This window comes from Mycteria americana, chromosome 3 (genome assembly GCF_035582795.1).
Source record: "Mycteria americana isolate JAX WOST 10 ecotype Jacksonville Zoo and Gardens chromosome 3, USCA_MyAme_1.0, whole genome shotgun sequence".
In the NCBI taxonomy this organism is placed as follows: Eukaryota; Metazoa; Chordata; class Aves; order Ciconiiformes; family Ciconiidae; genus Mycteria; species Mycteria americana.
The window spans coordinates 59,128,041-59,147,793 of record NC_134367.1 but is presented as its reverse complement, the minus strand read 5'-3'; the positions used below and the strand labels follow the sequence as shown (position 1 = coordinate 59,147,793).

Genomic DNA, 19,753 nt, shown 5'->3' with positions numbered 1-19,753 from the left:
GCAGTGGAGCTGCCAGCTCCCCTACCTGGTGCTGTGGTCATCCAGAGAGAAGCTGTTTGTTGATAATTGGCTCTATATTCCCTGATACAGTGATATTATCCAAGTAACAAAAAAAGCCTGCCTCAAGTGACAGGTGGAGGCTCTACGTGGTAGGACACAGTACCTGGAGGCTCACAAGGGGAGAAAAGGCCTGTGGCTAGTGTTGCCTGTATCTGGTGAATATCTGTAGTGGGAGTTTTGCTGATGGAGACTGAATGAACTGCGTGACATTATTTCATTTCTTCTGCCACCAAGATGAAGTTAGATTAGTCTAACTATTGATGTACTTAGAGATATTTTGTGTTGTGATGATCACCTTCTGTCTAAGCAACCATGTGAAGAGTAATTGTACAGCTTATTTCTGATGGCCCTTGTAAGACAAAGCAATCCATTGTTCTTCATCACCCTGCATATATGGGAATCCACCTGATTTCCATACAGCTAAGTAATAGATTTGTCTGGGTAGTGGAGGGCTTTCACTGGAGCAACGAGGCTCAAAATGGTAGCAGGCTGGTAGTTCTTCACAGGTATCAATTGCCCACCTGTATGAGTCGATACCTTACCCAAATGAGTAAGGGCAAAACCTGATAGGACCAGATGAAGCAGGTCTGTAGAATCAGGTAGAATGGCTTGCCAGTCTCCTCTGGTCTATATGTCCTTGCAGCATACTCAAACTGCCAGAGGAGGACAGGGGTAGCCTCATGAGAAATACTGGGGGAATATTATGTTCCAGCATTTCTTTTGTGTCAGATGATTTCTAAAGCTAAAGGAATAAATGATAAGTGCAAGGGATTTTTAATAAAGACTTCGAGATAGAATAGTGAAATATGCATATCAAGAAGAGACTAACTCCATCTCAAACTCAATGACAGAATCAACCTGACATTGTAAAGATTCAGGAGATGTTTGAAAATCTGGAAGACAAAAGATCAAATTTGTGAATGCTAGGTTTTCCAGAGGGAAATGAGAGAGAAGAGAGGTTGTCATTTTACAAATAACTTTTAAAGGAAATCTTTGCGATTAAGTATGTGTATGCCTGTTTTTGCAATAAAAAGCCAAATCCTTCTGCTGACAAGTCATCAAGCATAGTAACAGTAGACTTTCTGATCCTCCAAAATATGGTGAAGGTTTTAAAATTTGTCAGGAAAGGAATGTAGATTAGATATTGATCTGTGAAGTAGCTGGGGTTTATTGATACAATCTGATCAATGAACAGGCATTTTGGCTACAGACTGATTTTTCTAGCAGCAGTAGAAAAACACCAGTCTGCTCACATGAAGTATCCTTTTTTTCTGCCATTCATTTGGTACTTACTTGGCGGATACAGCCAGGCAATTTGTTTCTATACTGTGCTGAATTCATGGGTAGCTTTGCTCCCCTTTTTGTTAGGGTATTCTTGAGAATGTTCTCTCTTTGCAAAATTAGTGCATGAGCTTCACAGAAGCCAAAGATTAAATAAGCAAAGGAGGTGCATTTTTTTCTGTTACCAGCTTGCCTTGGCCCATTGGGATCGCGAGGGCTCTAACGCTAGATAATCTTAAAAGGGGTTGGTGGATAACAAAGAAAATTTCACGTTCTGCATTTTCTTTGTCTTTTTCCAAGTCAGGAATGATAGGAGAAAACTAAGCGTACCACCCTCATCCTGCGTATACTGGTATACCACGTCCTTTTGGGTTTGCATTTTAGCATTCACGCTTTCTAAACATACTTTCTCATACAACCAAGTTTGGTTCTTTCCTTCTGAATTTAACAGCTACAAAATAGTGGGCTTTCTTTCAGCAGTGGTCAGGTGTGAGCAGCAGTGGTCTGTTATAACAACCAGTAAAATTGCAATTGCCACTGGAATTCCTCCACCTTAATGACACTATATTGTGTAGCTATCAGAAGGCTCAGGCAGCCCTCCCAGCACCAGGAGCTATTTCCCTCACCAGCAGCTCCTTCTGAACAGCCTCAAAATACGCTTTCTTATTCTCTGTGTAACCTAAGTATGGACAGTATAAAAAGCAAGGCATATATATTTAATTTTGCCCTACCGGTTGTGAATGCAAAAATAGCAGCTTGATTTGAAAGGAGAACCTTTAAAAACTCTTTCAAGACTAAAGTGTTCATACAAATCGCTGTGTTAATTATATATCCTAAAAATTATGCAAATAATCTTTTTAGTGGTGATTTAATCAATGTTAATCACTTGAAAAATAGCTTTTAGAGTGTTTTTTTATAGAAATGTGTCAAAGTGTTTAAAATTCTCATGGTGAGCTTACATTTTAATAGTTCTGTTTTATTTTTTTTTAATAGTGACAGACGAATACTCCCTATGTTATTTTGGTGTTGAGCAACAGACACAGTAGGTGATCACAGGTGTAAACTTCTTACACTGGGTTCCAGATTCTTGCAAAGCTTTGTAAAATAATCATTTAAATTTCACATCTTAATGTTTAATTTTAGATGCCTTTGTCACAAGAGAAATCACCCTAATGGAAATGTAAAAGGTATAACAACTAAGTGAGAAGCATTCAAATGAGGCACTTGACCTCTTCTTTAGAGTTGCGGACATAAATTGCTGTCTAATCTGAAAATATGGCAGAAAACAGTTGTCAAGATCGGGGCACGGGAACTCACTTGGATCAGAACTTCTCGTTCATAAATTATTTGATATACCCATATCTATTTAGTGTCCCAAAGGTGTATTTATTTCAAATACCTCCTCTGGTGAAGGTTAGCACAAGTCCAGAAAGTGAGATGACCAGCTCTTGGTCCTCAGTGTGCCTCCTCCAGCTCTGCTGTAGCAGTGGATCTCACTTTCAAGCATGCCTAGCCACAGACGCAGGAACCACAATGCTGCTACTGTTCAAGCTGGGACTATATATGCTTCTACATCTGGACCTCTGCTCAAACTCTTGAGTCCCAAAATTTTCAAGTATTTTGACTTGGGATTTACATAACCAGAATCCCACACAGCTAGCCAGCCATCGCAAGGCAGCCTCTCCCAGAACACATCCAGAAAGTGCCAGCAGGAATTTTTAGGCATGCTCTCACCCCAGATTTTAACAGCAGGCCCAATCAAAAGCTCTGACTAGATGCTTAGGCAGATTTGGAGCAATGTAACCGTTCCCATCCCCACAGTAGCACAGGGCTTATGCACTGGCTACCTGCAACACATGGGGATCTAGCCAAGACCTAAATGAAAATTATTAGTGTAATATTACTGTGAAAATTAAATCCTTAGAAATTCTCTGGAAATGTATTTGATGTGTGTGTGGGGGGAATGTATTTTGCACACTGAAGTTCATTTTCTTCCTATCAGTGACTATGATGAAGCTGCCACTGTGTGAGACTATTAGCTAACACTCTGTTGATGAATTACAGGATTTTGTACATTACATCTGTAATGGTACAAAGAAGTGCAAAGCAAACTACTTACAAAGTTTACAAAATTCACCTGAAATCTGAGAGCCAATGTCTTGATATTCTCAGTTATGGAAATAAAGCTTCAGTTCTGTGGAGTGTACTACAAGATTATTTTAGAAGTAAATAAAAGAGGACAGCAAGGCTTGCAAAGAAATGTAACAGAGATATTACATGTCCTTTTACATTGAGAATACCGAATACTAAAGGACTAGACCTTTAAAACATGTGGCTGCTATTTATTCATTCACATGTTCCTTCCATAACCTGACTCAAATTCTCTGTTATGTTGTGCATTTAAACAAAGGCAGTTGGTGAACTGACTGCAAAACCCTGGATAACTTAAACAAATGATTGTTTTTCGGTATGATTATAGCAAATACATGCTTTCAATTAAATACTTATGTTTACAGTTATTGATTGCATATGCAGTGCAAGTATACATGCAATACAAGTACATAGCCTGCATTCTGTTTTCGAAATTTCCAGCAGTTCTCACTTGCTTTGACTGAGATCTTTGACACTCTGAAAATTGAGCTCTAACTGATCGAGTTGGGTGAGCAAGAGTAAGAGTGCCAGGACCCTCCTCTAATGCATGAGCAACAGGTGATAAAAAGCTCCTTCCACTCATGCTGTAGCAGAAAAGGAACTGCTTTCTTTGAAATCGTCCTGTACTTCACACATTTGTATGATGACTTTTGCATGATGAACCACTGAGACAGCTACACTTTTAAAGTTTGCTGTGCTGGTGCCATTCCATTTGGAAACAGCAGAATGCAGAAACAGTCTCCTTCGTGAACTCCTTCAAACAGAACCAGATAGTTAACAGAAATAACTTCCATAGCAAAATGTTCTTCCTCTTGCATCACACACATATGATGGGAGACAGGTATGCTGAACGAAGGAACTAAAATTTGCGTTTCATACTTTTTAATGCCCTTTCATTTTTCCTCCCAGTGATGGTTCATTGCCGGTGTGCAAGTGAAGACTGTGTTTTATACATACCTGGCCACATTACCACTGCCACAGGAGGGATTTATTAGTGTAAACTGTGAGAACTTTTTTTAGTTAGTAGATTGTATTCAGCTCAGTTCCCTGAGTTATTGCATTAGATACTAGTGCTCTTCTTCAGGACTCAGACAAAAATTTTGTAGGATCAATTTCTGCCCTCTTGAAAAAAGACTTATATCATGCCAGACTAACTTATCTACTCCAGTCTTTGGTGGTTAAAATAAATAGTTTATCAGAAATATTTCTGAAATATTTTTGATCTTTCTATGTGAGATTCTACTCAGGAAGGAGACTCCATACCTTTGTCTGATTCATCCCTGATCAAAAGGAACAATGTGAAGGAGTCTGTAGGTTGGGTTTTACACCTGAAGGTAAAGGAGAGCTGGTAACCTGGCAGAATCCTTCACAGTCAGGACTCAGAAATACTGATAAATATTAGTGACAAAATCCTAGCTGCCCAGCAATGACTGACACAGACGTTATTTTTGCAGATAACAGTCTTATGGTACATGAAGCATTAGTCATATCTTTTAAATAATTCAAGAGAATATTAATATCCTCCAACTGCCTTGTACTTAAGAGTGACAGGTGTGTTTAAATTAACCTCTCAAAAACCACCCGGACTATTCAAGACATGAATTTACTTTAGGACCACCAGCTTTAAGTGCCTGATCCTCCACTCCTTTTGACTCCAGTGAAAGGGTTGATAGACCTTGCACGGCCAGACAAGGGAAAAGAGCTTCTGTTCTCTTCCTAATATGCATTGATAGCAGTCTTTTAGGAGGAAAAGAACAGGAACAAATTTATTTCCCAGCCCACTTGTGCTAGTATGGAGTGGAAGAACTGGTAACGTTACTCTGAGTGATTTAAAAAGACCATTAGGATTGAGTCTGCCAGTAGTGTTTGCTGGTCACTGTCAGGGCACTACTGCGACAAATGAAGAGTTGTTTTTTAACTAAGAAAAGAAACAGACTGATGGGAAAGTGGGATAAGAAGGACTCATTTGACAAATGCTGTAAGAGAAGCGGGATGGTGTCATTTTCAGAGCAGGTCTGTCAAGTCAGGTAGCAAAAGAAGGGGATTGGGACTGTAATTCTGCTTGTGGCATGCACCTTTCACTGCTTGCGGTCTTCTGCCTCTGTGCATAACCTCCCCCAGGACCGCACAGCACCCAAATTTCCATCAGGACCTCTTTGGAGTATAAGGGACATAAACATGATCATGAACATTAGCTCGAATTTGGTGATGTGTGAAAAGTGCACATTCTGGTTGGTTGTACTTCCAGTCGTCCATCTGTGTAGTTTCGATGCTGTCTTGCTTTTGTTATTACTGCAGCCGAACCAAAGGGTTGCTTTCCCCAACTGTCATGCTCTGTTTCTTATTTGTAGAACAGATAACATTTTTTTGTTGTTACTCTGAAATGTGGGGAATAGGAGTATTGTTATATCTACCTTCTACAGAGACTAAGTAAAACCCTGGCTACCTTCCCTCTCTCAAACAAACTAAAAATCCCCGCCCCTCTCAGTTGTCTGTTACCTAAGTAACAAGAAACGTAGCTTTTCCTTGTTCATCATAAGGTAGCGTTGTCAGGTGAAGTGGAATCCAAATATCCAGGTTACATTTGCTTCACAAAGCCTTTTGCCAGGCATGAATTTGAGCAAAAGTCTGAACTCTCCAAGTAGCTCAGGAAGGGGGAAGAACCACAAGCGATCAGAGAGGAAAATCTTAAAGACATCAGGGATATAAAAGGGGATTTTATAGCCAAATGCCCGCTTCAAAAAGTGTCTATGGATTTAAAAGGTACGAGTACCGTTACAATTATTCCCAAGACCCACAAAATGATCTCGAGCACAAACCTTTATACTGGAGGCCGAATCCCCCTGATGCAGAACGTACTTGTGTCCCGGTCTGGATTGTTTTACGGTGGCACACCAGCTCGGCATGCTGCGCTGCTGGGTCTGGCTGCACAGGGAACAACTTCACCCCACAGGGGACAACTGCCAACAGCTCCTTGGCAGCTGCGGTTTGTGCCAGCGCTACCAGAGCTGCAGGGTTTCCTCAGGCCCTGGGAATGCAGCCGGGAGCTTCCAAAAGTCCCCAGTGTCCTTGCCTTGCCTTCCGAGCTCTGGGGACGCAGCTGAGGATCTTCTACTCTGTGTCTCTGGGGTAACACTTTTATTTGCATTTAAACTGTGAATCTGGAAAAAAGAAATGGCTTAACTGTCTCTTTAGGATCATTGTATTCCTCTACATTTGGTCTAGCTGTGTTCTGTCTTTCAGGGAGGCAGGGGGAGGAGTAAGGAAGCGTAGCAAGCCTTTTCAGTAACTGCTTTGCGGACAAATATTCTTTATGGTTTGCATTAGGAAGTTGACTTTGGACATATGTTGGAGCCCGGACAGGGATCTAATGTGATTGACAGTGACAAATGGTGACGTACTATTCAAGGAAAATTAGTATATATCTGCTATGATGAGTGGTAAAGACACTAATGCTCAAACTTATTTCTCCTTTTAAAAGATCCTTTATTTTTTAGACATACTTTTTTCAGTGCAGTTGCAGCTGTCAGCACTGACAACGTTGAATTTACTAATTCATATCTTCCACTTGCGCTCTGTAAAGAAGCTAAATTGCCTAATGAAAAGCTCCCCGTTTAGATTTTCTATTTAAATAGTGATAATAATAATAAAGTGGGTTCTTCATCTGCAGTCCTGACTTTGATCTGTCCAAGACTGTGGCTAGAATGAGGGAGAAAGAAAGAGAAAACACAAAGAAAAATTATAGCTATTGTTGAAACAAACATATTTTTTTATAAATCTGGTTTCTGTCATGTAGTTTCTTTCTTATAGCTGATAATTGCCAAAATATTTTGCCTGCTTTGCATTTTTTTCCCCTTTCTTCTGTATCTGTCTGTCTGTATACTTGTGACAAATAATAGAAGCCAGTTTTTCTTAAGTATTTTGCATTATAGGTTTGTGTATGGCTGAGTGGGTGACTGACTGTGATGCACAAGGGGTTAATTCCAGCTGCAGACTTTTGTATTTCAGGAGTCAAAGAATGATTTATCCACTGCCAGGAGCTAATGTCTATCCCATCTGTGGAAATGCATAACTCAAGCAGGTCTTACTGTCCCAGGGCAAACAGGGACCTGGGGATAACAGAAAAACCTGCGGTTTTTCTGGAGATGCACGCTGTCTGCAGGACCACTTTTAGAGGTGCAACTGTATCACACACACAGGGATGTCCAGGACAAAAAGGCCTGCTTAAACTTGCGAGAAAGGACTAGGATGTATAACCTTCTATTGTCCAAGCCTATTTCCACACTACTGTTGCATTTCCAAACAAACGGTGCTTAGCTTGGAAGTGGCTTTTAATTCACTGTGCCAAGATCCTGAGTGTCTGCTCTCAGAAAAGCTAGGAAAGAGCCAAAATCCAGCTGGGCCTCATGAGATTTTGACTGCAGTTATTTACAAGGGGAATCCTTTGCTAATGTGACTACGACAACTCCAGTCAAGCCTGAGTGTCTAAGAACACGTGGTACATAACATAACATATCAAGCAGAAGAATACGCTATTAAATGGAAAAGAAGCTGAGATTTCCCCTTGGTTGTGAAGGTCAGGCTCAGCAGAAAGTTTCGAGCATCCCAAACAGGGTTCACATTAGTGAAGGTACTTGAGTGTTAGTTTTACCCCATATTTTTTCCCAAGTACTTGGCATGAGAACATATATTTGTTTTTGTCTTTTCACATCAGACTTTTGTCCAAACTTGTCTTTCTTTTCATCTGTTTTCAGCAGTGTGCTCAACTATGATCATATCTGGAAAAAAACCAAAAAATGCTGATTTCTATTGAAACTTTTTTTCAGAGTAAGCTCTGAAGACAAACTTGAAATGTATCAGTGGAAATTTGGAGCTGGGTCTGAAATTTGAAGTTCAGGAAAAATTTAGTTCTTTTGCTACATATATTTGTGTGATATATTTCTGAGTCTTGTTCTTTCAACATAGAAACTTGGTTTCAAATGAAATTTTGAAAAAGCAGTCCTTTTTTTAAAAAAAATTCCTGTTCTCAAGGAAAAAATCATCAGAAGTGAAAGAACATTTTTGACCAGCCAGCACACCAAGCTCATTAGGATATTAGAACAGTTCTCAATCAATATTTCTGACAGGGGTAATTCATGCTATGTCAGAGCCAACCCCCATCTCTACTAATTGTTTGGCTACTTTTTATGTTCTGTACACCATCAACATTGGATACAGCTTGTCCTGAAGAAACGGACAATTAAAGTGGACTTTTTGTCATTGCTTCTTAAAAGGGGTCAGTTCCAGATATCCCTTCTTCACTATCATGGAGGTTGTCTTATCTGTGAGACAGCTTCTGAGAAATTTCCCAGATGTGAAAGTAAAGCCACAAGCGTGCTAATAAAACAATACTCCTTAAGAATAGCAAGAAAAAAGCAGATCAAAGGAAAAGAAACGGCATCTCATATGGAACTGCTAAAGTGCATCCCAGTGTAGTCCACCTTGACGTGCTGCAATAGATGCCCTCCCTGAACCTAGGTCATAGTAATACTTGGTACAGTTAGAGCAAAGAACCCTGAAAAAACCCCACTCCTAAACAAGGGGGCTGTTTTAGCCTCATTTCCCTCCACTGACTGTCTACTCAGCTTGCAAGAAGACCAAGTAGGATATCTTGTAGCATTCTTGTTTCCTGGAAACAGTTTTATAATCAGTGGGTCTTTTTGGATGTTAGAAATGGTTCATTATTCAGCCACACACCCAGACTGAGGTTACTTCAGCAGTTTTGCAATATGATGTCTAATCGGGAGTATTGTCTGTGGTAAAGTGGAATACTCAGTATCATAGATATTTTCTTTTGTACTTGCTGAGTTTCTATCATGTAGCTTTGGAGTAATTTCTTTTTGTGAAACCTAGCCTACCGAATGCCCCTTAATGAGCTCAGAGTGCCAAGGTGATGTGACCCCAGTGTGCTTGTCAGCTGTCCCCAGGCAGAGGCTGATTTGAATTCAGCCCAGTCTGCCTACAGAGACAAGGCTTCTTAACTGGCTGTCAGTTGTTCACATTAAATGTAGGACAGATCTACTATGGAGTTCAACTAACTGTCTCCTACATTTTAAAGAAATTGTTTAAAGGTACTATGTATGCAACTCTCTAATTGAAAAATGATGCAGACTGATTTACGAGAATGTTTAAAGATATACCAGGCTTTAACCTAGATCAGCTATGCTACCTAGGTCTTGTTTAGTTCTGTGCTTTGGGTGTACTTTAATGTATCCAAAATAAGTCTATACTTTGGACATGTTGATTCCAAAAATCTTGCAACTGCTATTCATTAAATATCAATCACAAAAGGAAAACAATTACTTTAGAGTTGTGTAACTGTCTGTAGAAGGTCAGAACTACATCTCTGACTGATCAGGACTTCAAGGGCATCAGAATATGAATGTGTGCTCCTACTCATACTGAAAAACACAGGGTATTACCACTGGGACTGAATGAAAATCTCCTCTAGAAGTAAAAGTATTCCTAAACGAAAATCGAACAAGAAAAGGAGTGGAAGTGTCTGTTTCAGTGGAAACCAGCTGATGCCTCAAACAAATATTAGTGGTTTTCTTCATATGCACATCAAAGCTCAGTGACAGACATCACTCTAATACTATATTTGCTTCTGCATGTGTCTTTACTATTCACTGGATTCAGCACCATCTACCCCTTCCCTAGCATCACACTTCCATCCTATATTTAGTTCTTATCAGTTGATTACTGGCTGTTTCTGATAACAACGTACTCTCAGGATTCATCAGATATATCAGAGTTAAGGTTAAGTTTCCTTTCCTTGACCCTGCTGTGCTGCTGAGCATACAATGAGATACAAAGCCCTTTTCTTTTGCTTAGTTTGATTTTGTAGGACTGAACTCTGAGAATTCCCGAGTAATGTGTTAGCAGACAAGCTCAAATATTGTTCTGCATTTTCTTGTTGACTGACGGTTTTACTCAATTCCTCAAATGTTTCCTTGTATCAGTAGGAAAGTCTCTCCTCTCATTACCTAGTAATTCAATGTGATCTATTGTCTTTCCCTATTCCCTTTTTAATAACATCATCAAGGCAACCCAGAAATCAGCTCATAAAGTATTCGTATACTCCTACTTTGATTATATGAACAACGCAACTTTTCATCTAAGAGAAGGAGTTTGTATTAGAGTCTGTCAAATAGTAAACCTCTGACATTTTCCTAAAATAAAATGTTCAAATAATTGCTTTTCTGTGATTCATCAGTTAGGAATCTCACTGAAACACAGATTATCTGAGATCAAGGCACATGGTTACACGCAGACATCTGTAGCAGCCTACAGTACTTCCTTCTCCCCTCTTCATAAGATTGTTACTTTTTCCCTATCCAGGCAACTATAGAGCAAAGAGAACCTTCATTTTATTTCCTTTAACACAGACTTGTATATCTCAGGAATCTGGTGTGAGGAAGGACACTTAACCTGCTGCTACAACTCCCTCCATCCCCACTGAATGTGAGATCTGATCCCAGGACAGTTCATTTACCATGTAGTCCCTGTGAGTGGGAAGGGAGCACCTATTGCTAACTTGAGCCAAGAGCATTTTCACGTCGTGCCTGAGACCTGATGGGAAGAAAATGAGGAGAAATTATGTGTGTCCAGGTTTGGATATCGCTTGCAAGAATCAAAGTAGTTATTGTTTGAAATATGAACAAGGAGAGAGAAAGGACATTTTACAAAAGAAGATCTCCTACCAGGTTAGACAGAGAAGGCTCCCACCAAAATGCATTCTGGGTCAGGTTCAATATATAAGCTAGGTCAGGGAATTAATGTTTACTTTGTTGGATGAAGAGCTGTATAGACCTTGTGCAGGCCTTCTGCATAATGTGAATTTCACAGATTAGTGTAGAAGAAACTCCTAAACTTGAGGCAGGCACTAAACTTCAGATTTTAACAAAACTTCTAACCAGCCCTAAACAAAATTTTGATAATTTCCCTTGCTTAGACTGCTAAAGAAGAAATATGATATTCTGTATAATTTTCAGAGGGTAATGTTCATTTTTCAAAATAAATGCACATGCACATACACGGAAACAGAACTTGGTTTACCTTAGTTCTGTGTATTTTTGCAAGGGCTGTGATTATCTTCAGTAAATATGACACCCAGCTCCCTTGATTTTGCCCCCCTTACAGGGAGCAACTGTGTAACTTCCAATACAGTTGCCTAGAGCTATACTTGTAAGATATTTGTGCATATGACAGCTTTAGCCTGCTTTGCAGAATGAATGTTTTGCATATATAAGGGGTGCAGAGACTACCAAGCAGTTCTCTTTCTGGCCACTGGGCTGATGTTGTGGAAAATTGATTTCCAGTTGGATTCTCTCGCTTCCTCTGCTCTTATATTTTGGTTTCAGAATATCAGCCCATAACTGAAGGCGAGCATAAATAGCAGCAAAGAAAGTAAGGCATGGAGGTGAGAGGGCAGGTGGTAGGAGCTGAAATGGAAACAGTGAGGGACAGACAGCTATACACATACAGTTACACAAACAGGTATGTCTGGGTATAGTCCGCAATGTCAGGATCTTGCTACATAAAGCAAGAACAAAATTCAGACATTAATATTTTCCCCAGTTCTCTCTTCTTATATACCCCAACTGAGCCTTTACTATTTTATTTCAATTGGAATAGTAATACAAGTGAAAGCAATCCTGACTTCACAATATTGATTAGCTCTGTGCCTCGGGTAGTCAGCTGAGATGATATCTCTCACATCTCAAGCAAGTAGCATAGCTGTCAAAATACACGACCCAAAATATTTAACTGTTCATGTAAAATGGAACTTCTCCAGCAGAAGAGAAAGAAGTACTTAAGAAGGACAAGGGCTTTACCTTAGTATCACACATCCTAGTGCCCTTTACTAACCACTGAGCTATTATGGGCAGCTGTTTTGTTGATGTGAATATGATTCCACAGAACATTTTGGTATTCATGAAAGAGTATTTTTGAAGGAATAAGGTTTTTGTCTAAAATCTTTTCATCAGCCTTAGTGAGGAGGATTTTCTGAAAGACAGGCTAAAGGAGCAAATGGAGGGTTAGGAGAATGATCAGAAAAGCACTGACTACTGAGCATCAAGTAATCAAAACCTGTCAGTGCAAAAGATTTGGTCAGCAGAGCTGAAGAAGAAAGGGGATGGAGCTCTGATTGTAAGCTTTGGCTAGAAAAGGCTAACACTTGCAGACATGTGGCAGGTTTGAAGTGTGTTAGAGCAGAGGGAAGAGAAAAATCCTGGTGGTGACTGTAAACTGTCCGGTGAACCTTCACCTCTGCATCTTGTGTGCTGGATAAATTGATTCTTTTCCTTATACTTTGCCACAAAGCCAGGTGCTTATATCTCCTGGGGGGAAGATGAGAAGTGCAAATGCCAGCCCATGTACCGGAGACGAGCTGACTATAGGTTCCCTAGTAAGAACTGTTTAAGATGGTTTCTGATTTCATGTGACGATGACATTTATGTAGAGGTATGCTGGCTCGAGGGCACTTTTTTTGCTAATTTCATTTTCAAGCTCTTGCCCACATGCATAATTCCACAGCTGTGAAATTGCAAGCAATGCAATGAAAAGATTGTTCAGGTTTTTAAATCATTATTCTTATTTAAATTGTTAGTATTTTTGTGCCTTTAAATTGTTTTAAAGGTCTACTTATTTTCAGTTTTATAAAATCTTGTTTAAAATCACAGATTTTTTGAGCTGTTTAATTGTTTCCATGGATCAGACCTAGAAAAAATCTGATCTGCTTAATATTTTTGCATATTGCCTTCATGCATTTAGACTACACAAACTATTACTTTTTACATTTTTAACAGTGTTCTGTAATACTTAGATGAACTTCACAGGTATGTGTGATAATTGCAGCAAATCAGAAGAGTACCAAAAAAATCCAAACTGAAGAAGTTACCAATTTCATAGGTTTAAAGTGGTGTCTTAGTTGGCTCTGAACTGCAACTAAGAATCAAAGTGGAGAAAATCACCTAAATTTACCCTCCCCCTTAGTCAGCGGTAAGCTTCATAGGACCCTCCCCAAACCAAATAAGGCCAGGAAGAATGTGCTAAGCACTGAGTGTGCTAAGAATAAAGTTGAGCTGGGATGGATAAGGTTACTTTGAACTCTGTATTTCATGTTTCCTGACATACCCCCCAAAGAACTGCACTTATGCTAGCGAGGCTGCAGGAGCGTTAAACAGTTCTTTCCCAGTTCTTTTGCTTTTTGCTGCCTTTCCATGAGTTCCTGTCCTGTTTAGAGCTGGGCTTTTTTACTTTTTATTTGTAGTGTGCATGGTTCTTAGGACATTAGACAAAACATGCTGAAGATTCACTGTGAGACATGGCTATTTTTGTTAGAAGCTGATACTTTAGACTGAGCTTTAAGTCTTCCCTCTGGAGGCCTTAGGTTGCTCTGGCAGGGCAGGAGTCTGCAGAGGAAACAGAAAGTTCAGAGGGGCGCAAAAGAAGAAGGAACAGAATTAGAAAAAGCAGAGGACCTCCCTCCTTCTCATTCTGCAGCTCCTGCAAGAGCCGGCAACCCAGAAGTATTATCTAAGCTGCCACAGTAGATCTTGACCTTTTTAACAGAGTATCTCTTACCATCATCATCATGGCCGAGATCACAGCAGAAGGTACGGTAACTATTTTCAAATATAATTAACCAAAAATGATATGTATTTTGACAGTGTAATTGAGCTAGTGTGTCAATATGATTTGTTGCTCTTAGCAAATAACGCTCTCACTCCAGGATCATTTCATTTTGTTTGTTGGATTGCTTTATACTTTTCTTTCCTGTTTTTTCTTTTTAATTTTTCACTCCTGTAGCCTAAGTTTCTACCAGTTACTGAAGCTAGATCTCTGTACACCTCTAAAAATAGCATTAGTCTCATTTGCAGAACAACAGTGCTTTGGCAGCCCCATTTGAGTGATACAAGGGGAATGTCTGAATGCCAGGTGTTTCCACCCTCAAGCCTTTGCTCAGGTAAAGCTTTGGTAGTCCCTTATAATCAGAGATTTGCCAGAGTCAGAATAGCTTAGTTTGGTGGCCCTGATTTTTCAGCTAGGAAGCACAGAGTATTTGTGAACTGTACATGAAGGTGCTGAAGGGTAAAAGCTATCAACTCCGCAATCCTTGTTCAGGTAAACTTCTAAAGGAGTCAGTGAAAGTTGTGCTGAAATAAGTAAGTCAGAGCTAGGCCTGCAAGAATGAAAGGCAATTGTATTAACCAATAAATACATATTCTAAAATATGAATATTTCATGTACTTTAATATTTCCTGACCATTCATATTTAAATAACATTTTAGATGCATAACAATATTTTATCAACTGCAGTCAGACAGGGGATATATTTAAAATGCAACCTTCTTTAAATTTAATACAGAATATTTTAGTTGAATTTCATTCCAACCTTTCTTTTCCAGTGTGGATTACTCCACTGTTTATCTGAATTTAATAATAACACTACCAAAAAAATGCTTTTAAACAGTCTTGTGAAAGTTATTTTTATTCTACTTGTCAAGGTTACATGGCATTTCAGTGTATGAAAGTTGTACTTTTCATCTTCCATTTTTCATTGTTAATATTTGTAAGAGGATCTGCATTAAGCGCTATTAGAGAGTGAGCCCGTTGTCTTCTAAAGGATTGATGTTAGGACTACGTCAAATTGTACAATCCTTGCCTGATGTCTGGTTAGCCACAGCAAGGAGATGATGTGCGTATGATTTTTTAATCAGCAGTTGGACGGATCTATATTTTGCTTCTGGCAGCAAATACTGCCAAAACAGGTGGCTCAGCCTGACAGCCCTAACCCAAATGCTAGCACTAGTTTATTTGGATATTCTTAACCAGGTTTGTTGGAAACACTGGTTATTTTGTAGCTGCTATCAGAGAAATCTGTGAAATTATATTTGTCTTCCAAAATGCATGCATTAATGCAGTGTCAGAGGAGCAGTATGGAAGTACCTCTTGAGAGGTTCTCCAAGCGAAAAAAAAAAAACAAATTAACAAGATTTTTAGTCCAAAATTACTAGCAAAACTAGAAGACTTTTCAGTCAGTCTGGAAGTGACTTTTCAGTCATTTATCTTATTCAAGAAAGAAAATAAAAGACCCCCCCAAAAATAAAAATAAAGCAATGTTTTATTATGTTTTGATTGTGCTTTTATAGTGTTTTTACAGGTGTTCCTTAGCTGTAATATTGTGTGTCTTTCCTATGTGTTTTTCTGTGCAAAGAAATAGACTTTAGGTGATAAGGGGCATCAGCTCCACAGTAACCTGACCTTCAGCATGACAAGTAAATAAGCCATATAATTAGTTTAGTTTAGTTTTGTTTTGTTTTGGTTTGGTTTTCTTTCTTATATTTGGAATGGGCTTATGTTGATTGGCTAATTTTTAAACTCTGGATCCACAAGATGGAAATTTTACTTGTGGCAGAAAACGAAGAATTCAGCCTGGGGCTAGTGTTTCACTGCAGTTTATTTTCCTCTGGGGCTACTGCTGGCACTCACAAGGCAGTCTGAAATTTCAGATCTAAACTTCAGCAACATATAGTTTGGACAAATAAAAAAAAACAATTAAAATACCTCTTGCCTCACACAATTCCTTTTTGATTTTATTTTGTGTCGTACTACATCCCAGCCCATGATTTGCTGGGGTCTTTGTGACTTTATTAGGATTAAAGTACTTGCTCCTTGTGGTAGGTATTCTTAACTCTATTTTACGCTGTCAGCCACACATCAGCTAGACAGTCAGGCTCCTTGCTTTTTGGGGTACCACGCTGACACGTCAGAGAGTACGGCACAACAAGATGCAGGCTTCAACACTGTCATGGCCAGTGTGGCTGTTGGTTTAGAGAGATGGTCCAGCCCTGGCAGAGATACTGTTGGTGCATATCTCAAGGTGTCTTCTTCTGACAGCCCATGTCAATACCATGATCTATCCAGAGACAGATGCACGGGGCCGATGGGGTGCTCTTTCAAGTCAACATCACGGTAATGACAATAAAACTAAGTAGGTTAAAAATGTAGTCAGCAAGCAATGACCCTGGCCTGCCTACTTGCATCGCAAGCCACATGCACTGCCTATTCATTTCCACAGCTACAAATTGTTAGTTGTGGAAATACTGGTGAAGTGTACCCAGTGAAAGATAGAAGGAGATCTCTGAAGACAGCAATTTATAAATGTCCTTAGAAAGTTGGCAGGACCTAGGTCTCCTGCTGGCAAATATTTAGGAGAAGATTCCAAAGGATTATCTTTAGCATCCTCATATTACATGTAATTGCAACCACAGAAATGTACTATTAAAATGTGGAAGTCCTTAAAACTATATACAAAAAAATCTCAGTACAGATATTAAGTACTCTGTCTTTGCAACACTCTCAGGATCTATTATTATTATCATTGTTATTATTATTATTATTATTATTATTATTATTATTACATTTCAGCTGTTACTGAGTATTCTGTAATGGCCAGGGACTTTACTGTGATCCACTTAAGAGCTTGCCTAGAAAGCCACGGGTATCTAACTATGCTACTCTGCTGTGTTTATGAACACAAGGATTGGACTGGACTGAATGGCAGATGTAGTTAGAGCTGCCACCGCCGAAATACGAATACAAAAAGCCTGGCACCTCTGAGAAATGGCTTCTACCAATGCACAGCTTAATCTGTATGTGCACAATAGTTCCAGCAGCAGCCCTATAGTTGGTTCTTTCTAGTCCAATCTACTGCAGGTCGCAGTGCAAGGTTGATGGCTGTCCCCTGACACTTTATCCTCCCATGCAGGGAAGAATGAACAGAGACTCAGCTCTGCCTGCTGCAATGCACTGGAGACTGTGCACTGATCTAATCCGGGGAGGTGAGAAGAGGAGAAAGACAAGGTTTCTATGCCAGCTGTTTGTCTGCCACAACTTATTTCCCCAGTGGAGCAAGAGAGAAGCAGGAGTCAAACAGAAATGTGACAATGAGTCACAATTTGCTCCCTATTTTGCTGCCGAGAGCTGTGCAACTACACATTTCCTCAGTCTCGGAGCAGGCTGCAAGGAGACAGGCTAGCCCCGAGGCCACACACGGCTTGTCAGTGACAAAACCAAAATTAGCTTCTGGATTTCGGTCCTTTTCTCAGGCTATTTGGTAACTACGAAAAGTTTTAAGATCTAAACCATTTCAAAAGGCAGATTTAACAGGATCTGTACGCTTGAAGATTAATATCCGTGAAACTGATAATGTATGAGAAATAACACACGAGAGCCAGAGGGTAAAATCATAACGACTTCACGAGGGTGATGGCCAGAAGCTAACAGCAGTCTCCAACTGGCAAAAAGTTTAGCGAAGTCACACTACAGGCAAGAGGGAGATAGCTACTTCTCATGGTAATTCATGAGTTGCTGCTAGAGGTGCTAGTTGTGCCGACTGCAAAAGGGGCCTAGATGAATAAACTAGATTAGATGATTCATTTTGATGGCTAAAGGCATGTTAGGTGTTTCCTAGCCTTCAGTTAGACTGCTGTTTAAGCATTGAGTTAGGAGGTTTCTATAGAATTTATTTGCAACAAGCGAATTTCCAAAAGGAAAAAATGGCTTCTTTTTCTGGCTTTCAGTGTTGACGAGGAAGCAGATAGTATACCTTTTGCAGCAGGGTAAGGAAAATACAACAGGTTTTGCAATGATTTTTTTAAGGAATCAGTCTGCTCTTGTTCAGAAGTACCAGGCAAAGTCAACAGCCTAATTACTCGGAGAGACAGAAAGTCAGAAAACCCAGGACTGCCTGTAAAAAAGTAAGTCTTTGGAGAGAATAGAAGCTTCAAATTATCACTGAAATTCCTTAAAACTTGGATTCCCCTGTGCCTGTGGGCCTGGTGAGCTGGTTAGTTTGGCTGCAGCCTGGGTGTTTTCTTGTAGCCTATTAAGGCAAGCAAGCATGAGGTCAACTCTGTTAGCTTAAGTTTAAGGTTTAAGAATTTGTGGGCAACGTTACTCACAGCTGGTATGGTATCTATGCATGTTCAGTTGGTACAGAGAAACTCTAACATTTCGTTACCTTAGGTAGCCCCTTAGAAAGTCAGCTAGCTATGGACAGCAGGAAGCCTTAAAATCTATGAACCAGAGGTTTAAGCTAATGCATCGTGTTGGTAGTCCACGATGGGCTAAAAGTGTGTGTGTGTGTGCAGTTAACTTGTGTTTACTTGTGTGCAAACAGCTGGACTGTAGGTCTGATGATTTCTTCACTTTTTTTAAAAGAACCTTGTGCTTATAAGTATTTGGAACATATTTTAATGTTACTTATATAATGAGAAATATGTTTAAAAGCCTAGTAGCGTTTTCAAGTTATTGGGGTGATCAGTTCCCTCTGATTCAAAAATGAAATCTGTGCAACTACTTAGATTCTCAAAAGCCCCAATCTACACCTTCAGGTACCTAATCCTTAAAAAAAATCTAGTCTACAAATATTTTGAGTACTTCTACCCATTGCGTACAATGTAAACACTGAGTAAGAGGTGGATTCATGCCGCTTTTACTGCTCTGCTCTGGAAAGCAGAAACTGGTTTAGTTTAAAACACGTTTCATAATGCAGGTCTGGCTTCAGTCCAGGACACACTTAGGACAGAGAAACCAGAGTTGCCCTCTTTGAGGCCGGTCAGCTGCTTACGGAAATGGAGAAGCTTTCCTTTTCTTTCTGATGCTGATATTCCCTGGTTTCTGCTCTGTTTAAGCAGATTGAACTAGTGGACAGTGCTTATTTTACGAGCTTAAACCACATTTAAAGCAGCAGAGGCTGGATTGCTTTAAATCAAAATGATTGAAAAACCTTTTAAATCACCAATTTTAATCATGATTTAAAACAGCAAACAAGAAACCTGGATTTCAAAACAGCAATTTCAATCTTTTTTGCATATGTCATCTATTATTCTTTTTCCCAAAAGAATGGAAGAGAGTCACTGATTCCTGTTGGTTGATTAGTAATATGGTGACTGAATACAGCCTTTCTCACTAAATTTGTGCCTTTTACTCTTAGAGAGAAAGATAACCTAAATGTCTGTCTATTAGTTCAGGAGCCATTTATCCAGATTCTTAGTCTTTACATGGTGGTTTTTTATGATAGAGAAAGGTAAATGATGCATTTCTTTTTTACTAGATAATGATTTCATTTTTACTTGTGATTTCTGTCAAGCTTCATTAGGATCAAAATTGGAATTAAATTAAAATGGTACAAACCTAGCATTTAAAAATT

General features: G+C 39.4%; 1 protein-coding gene across 1 annotated transcript in view; it reads left to right on the top strand.

Annotated features, from left to right (window-relative positions):
- Nucleotides 1-13,681: 13,681 nt before the first annotated feature.
- The window catches only part of TRDN (triadin), a 234,906-nt gene continuing 228,834 nt past the window's right edge, over nt 13,682-19,753 (top strand). The window contains exon 1 of the mRNA XM_075498662.1: nt 13,682-14,153. Within this exon, the coding sequence (XP_075354777.1) occupies nt 14,132-14,153 (22 nt within the window). The 5' untranslated portion in view covers nt 13,682-14,131. The remainder of the gene's footprint in view (nt 14,154-19,753) is intronic.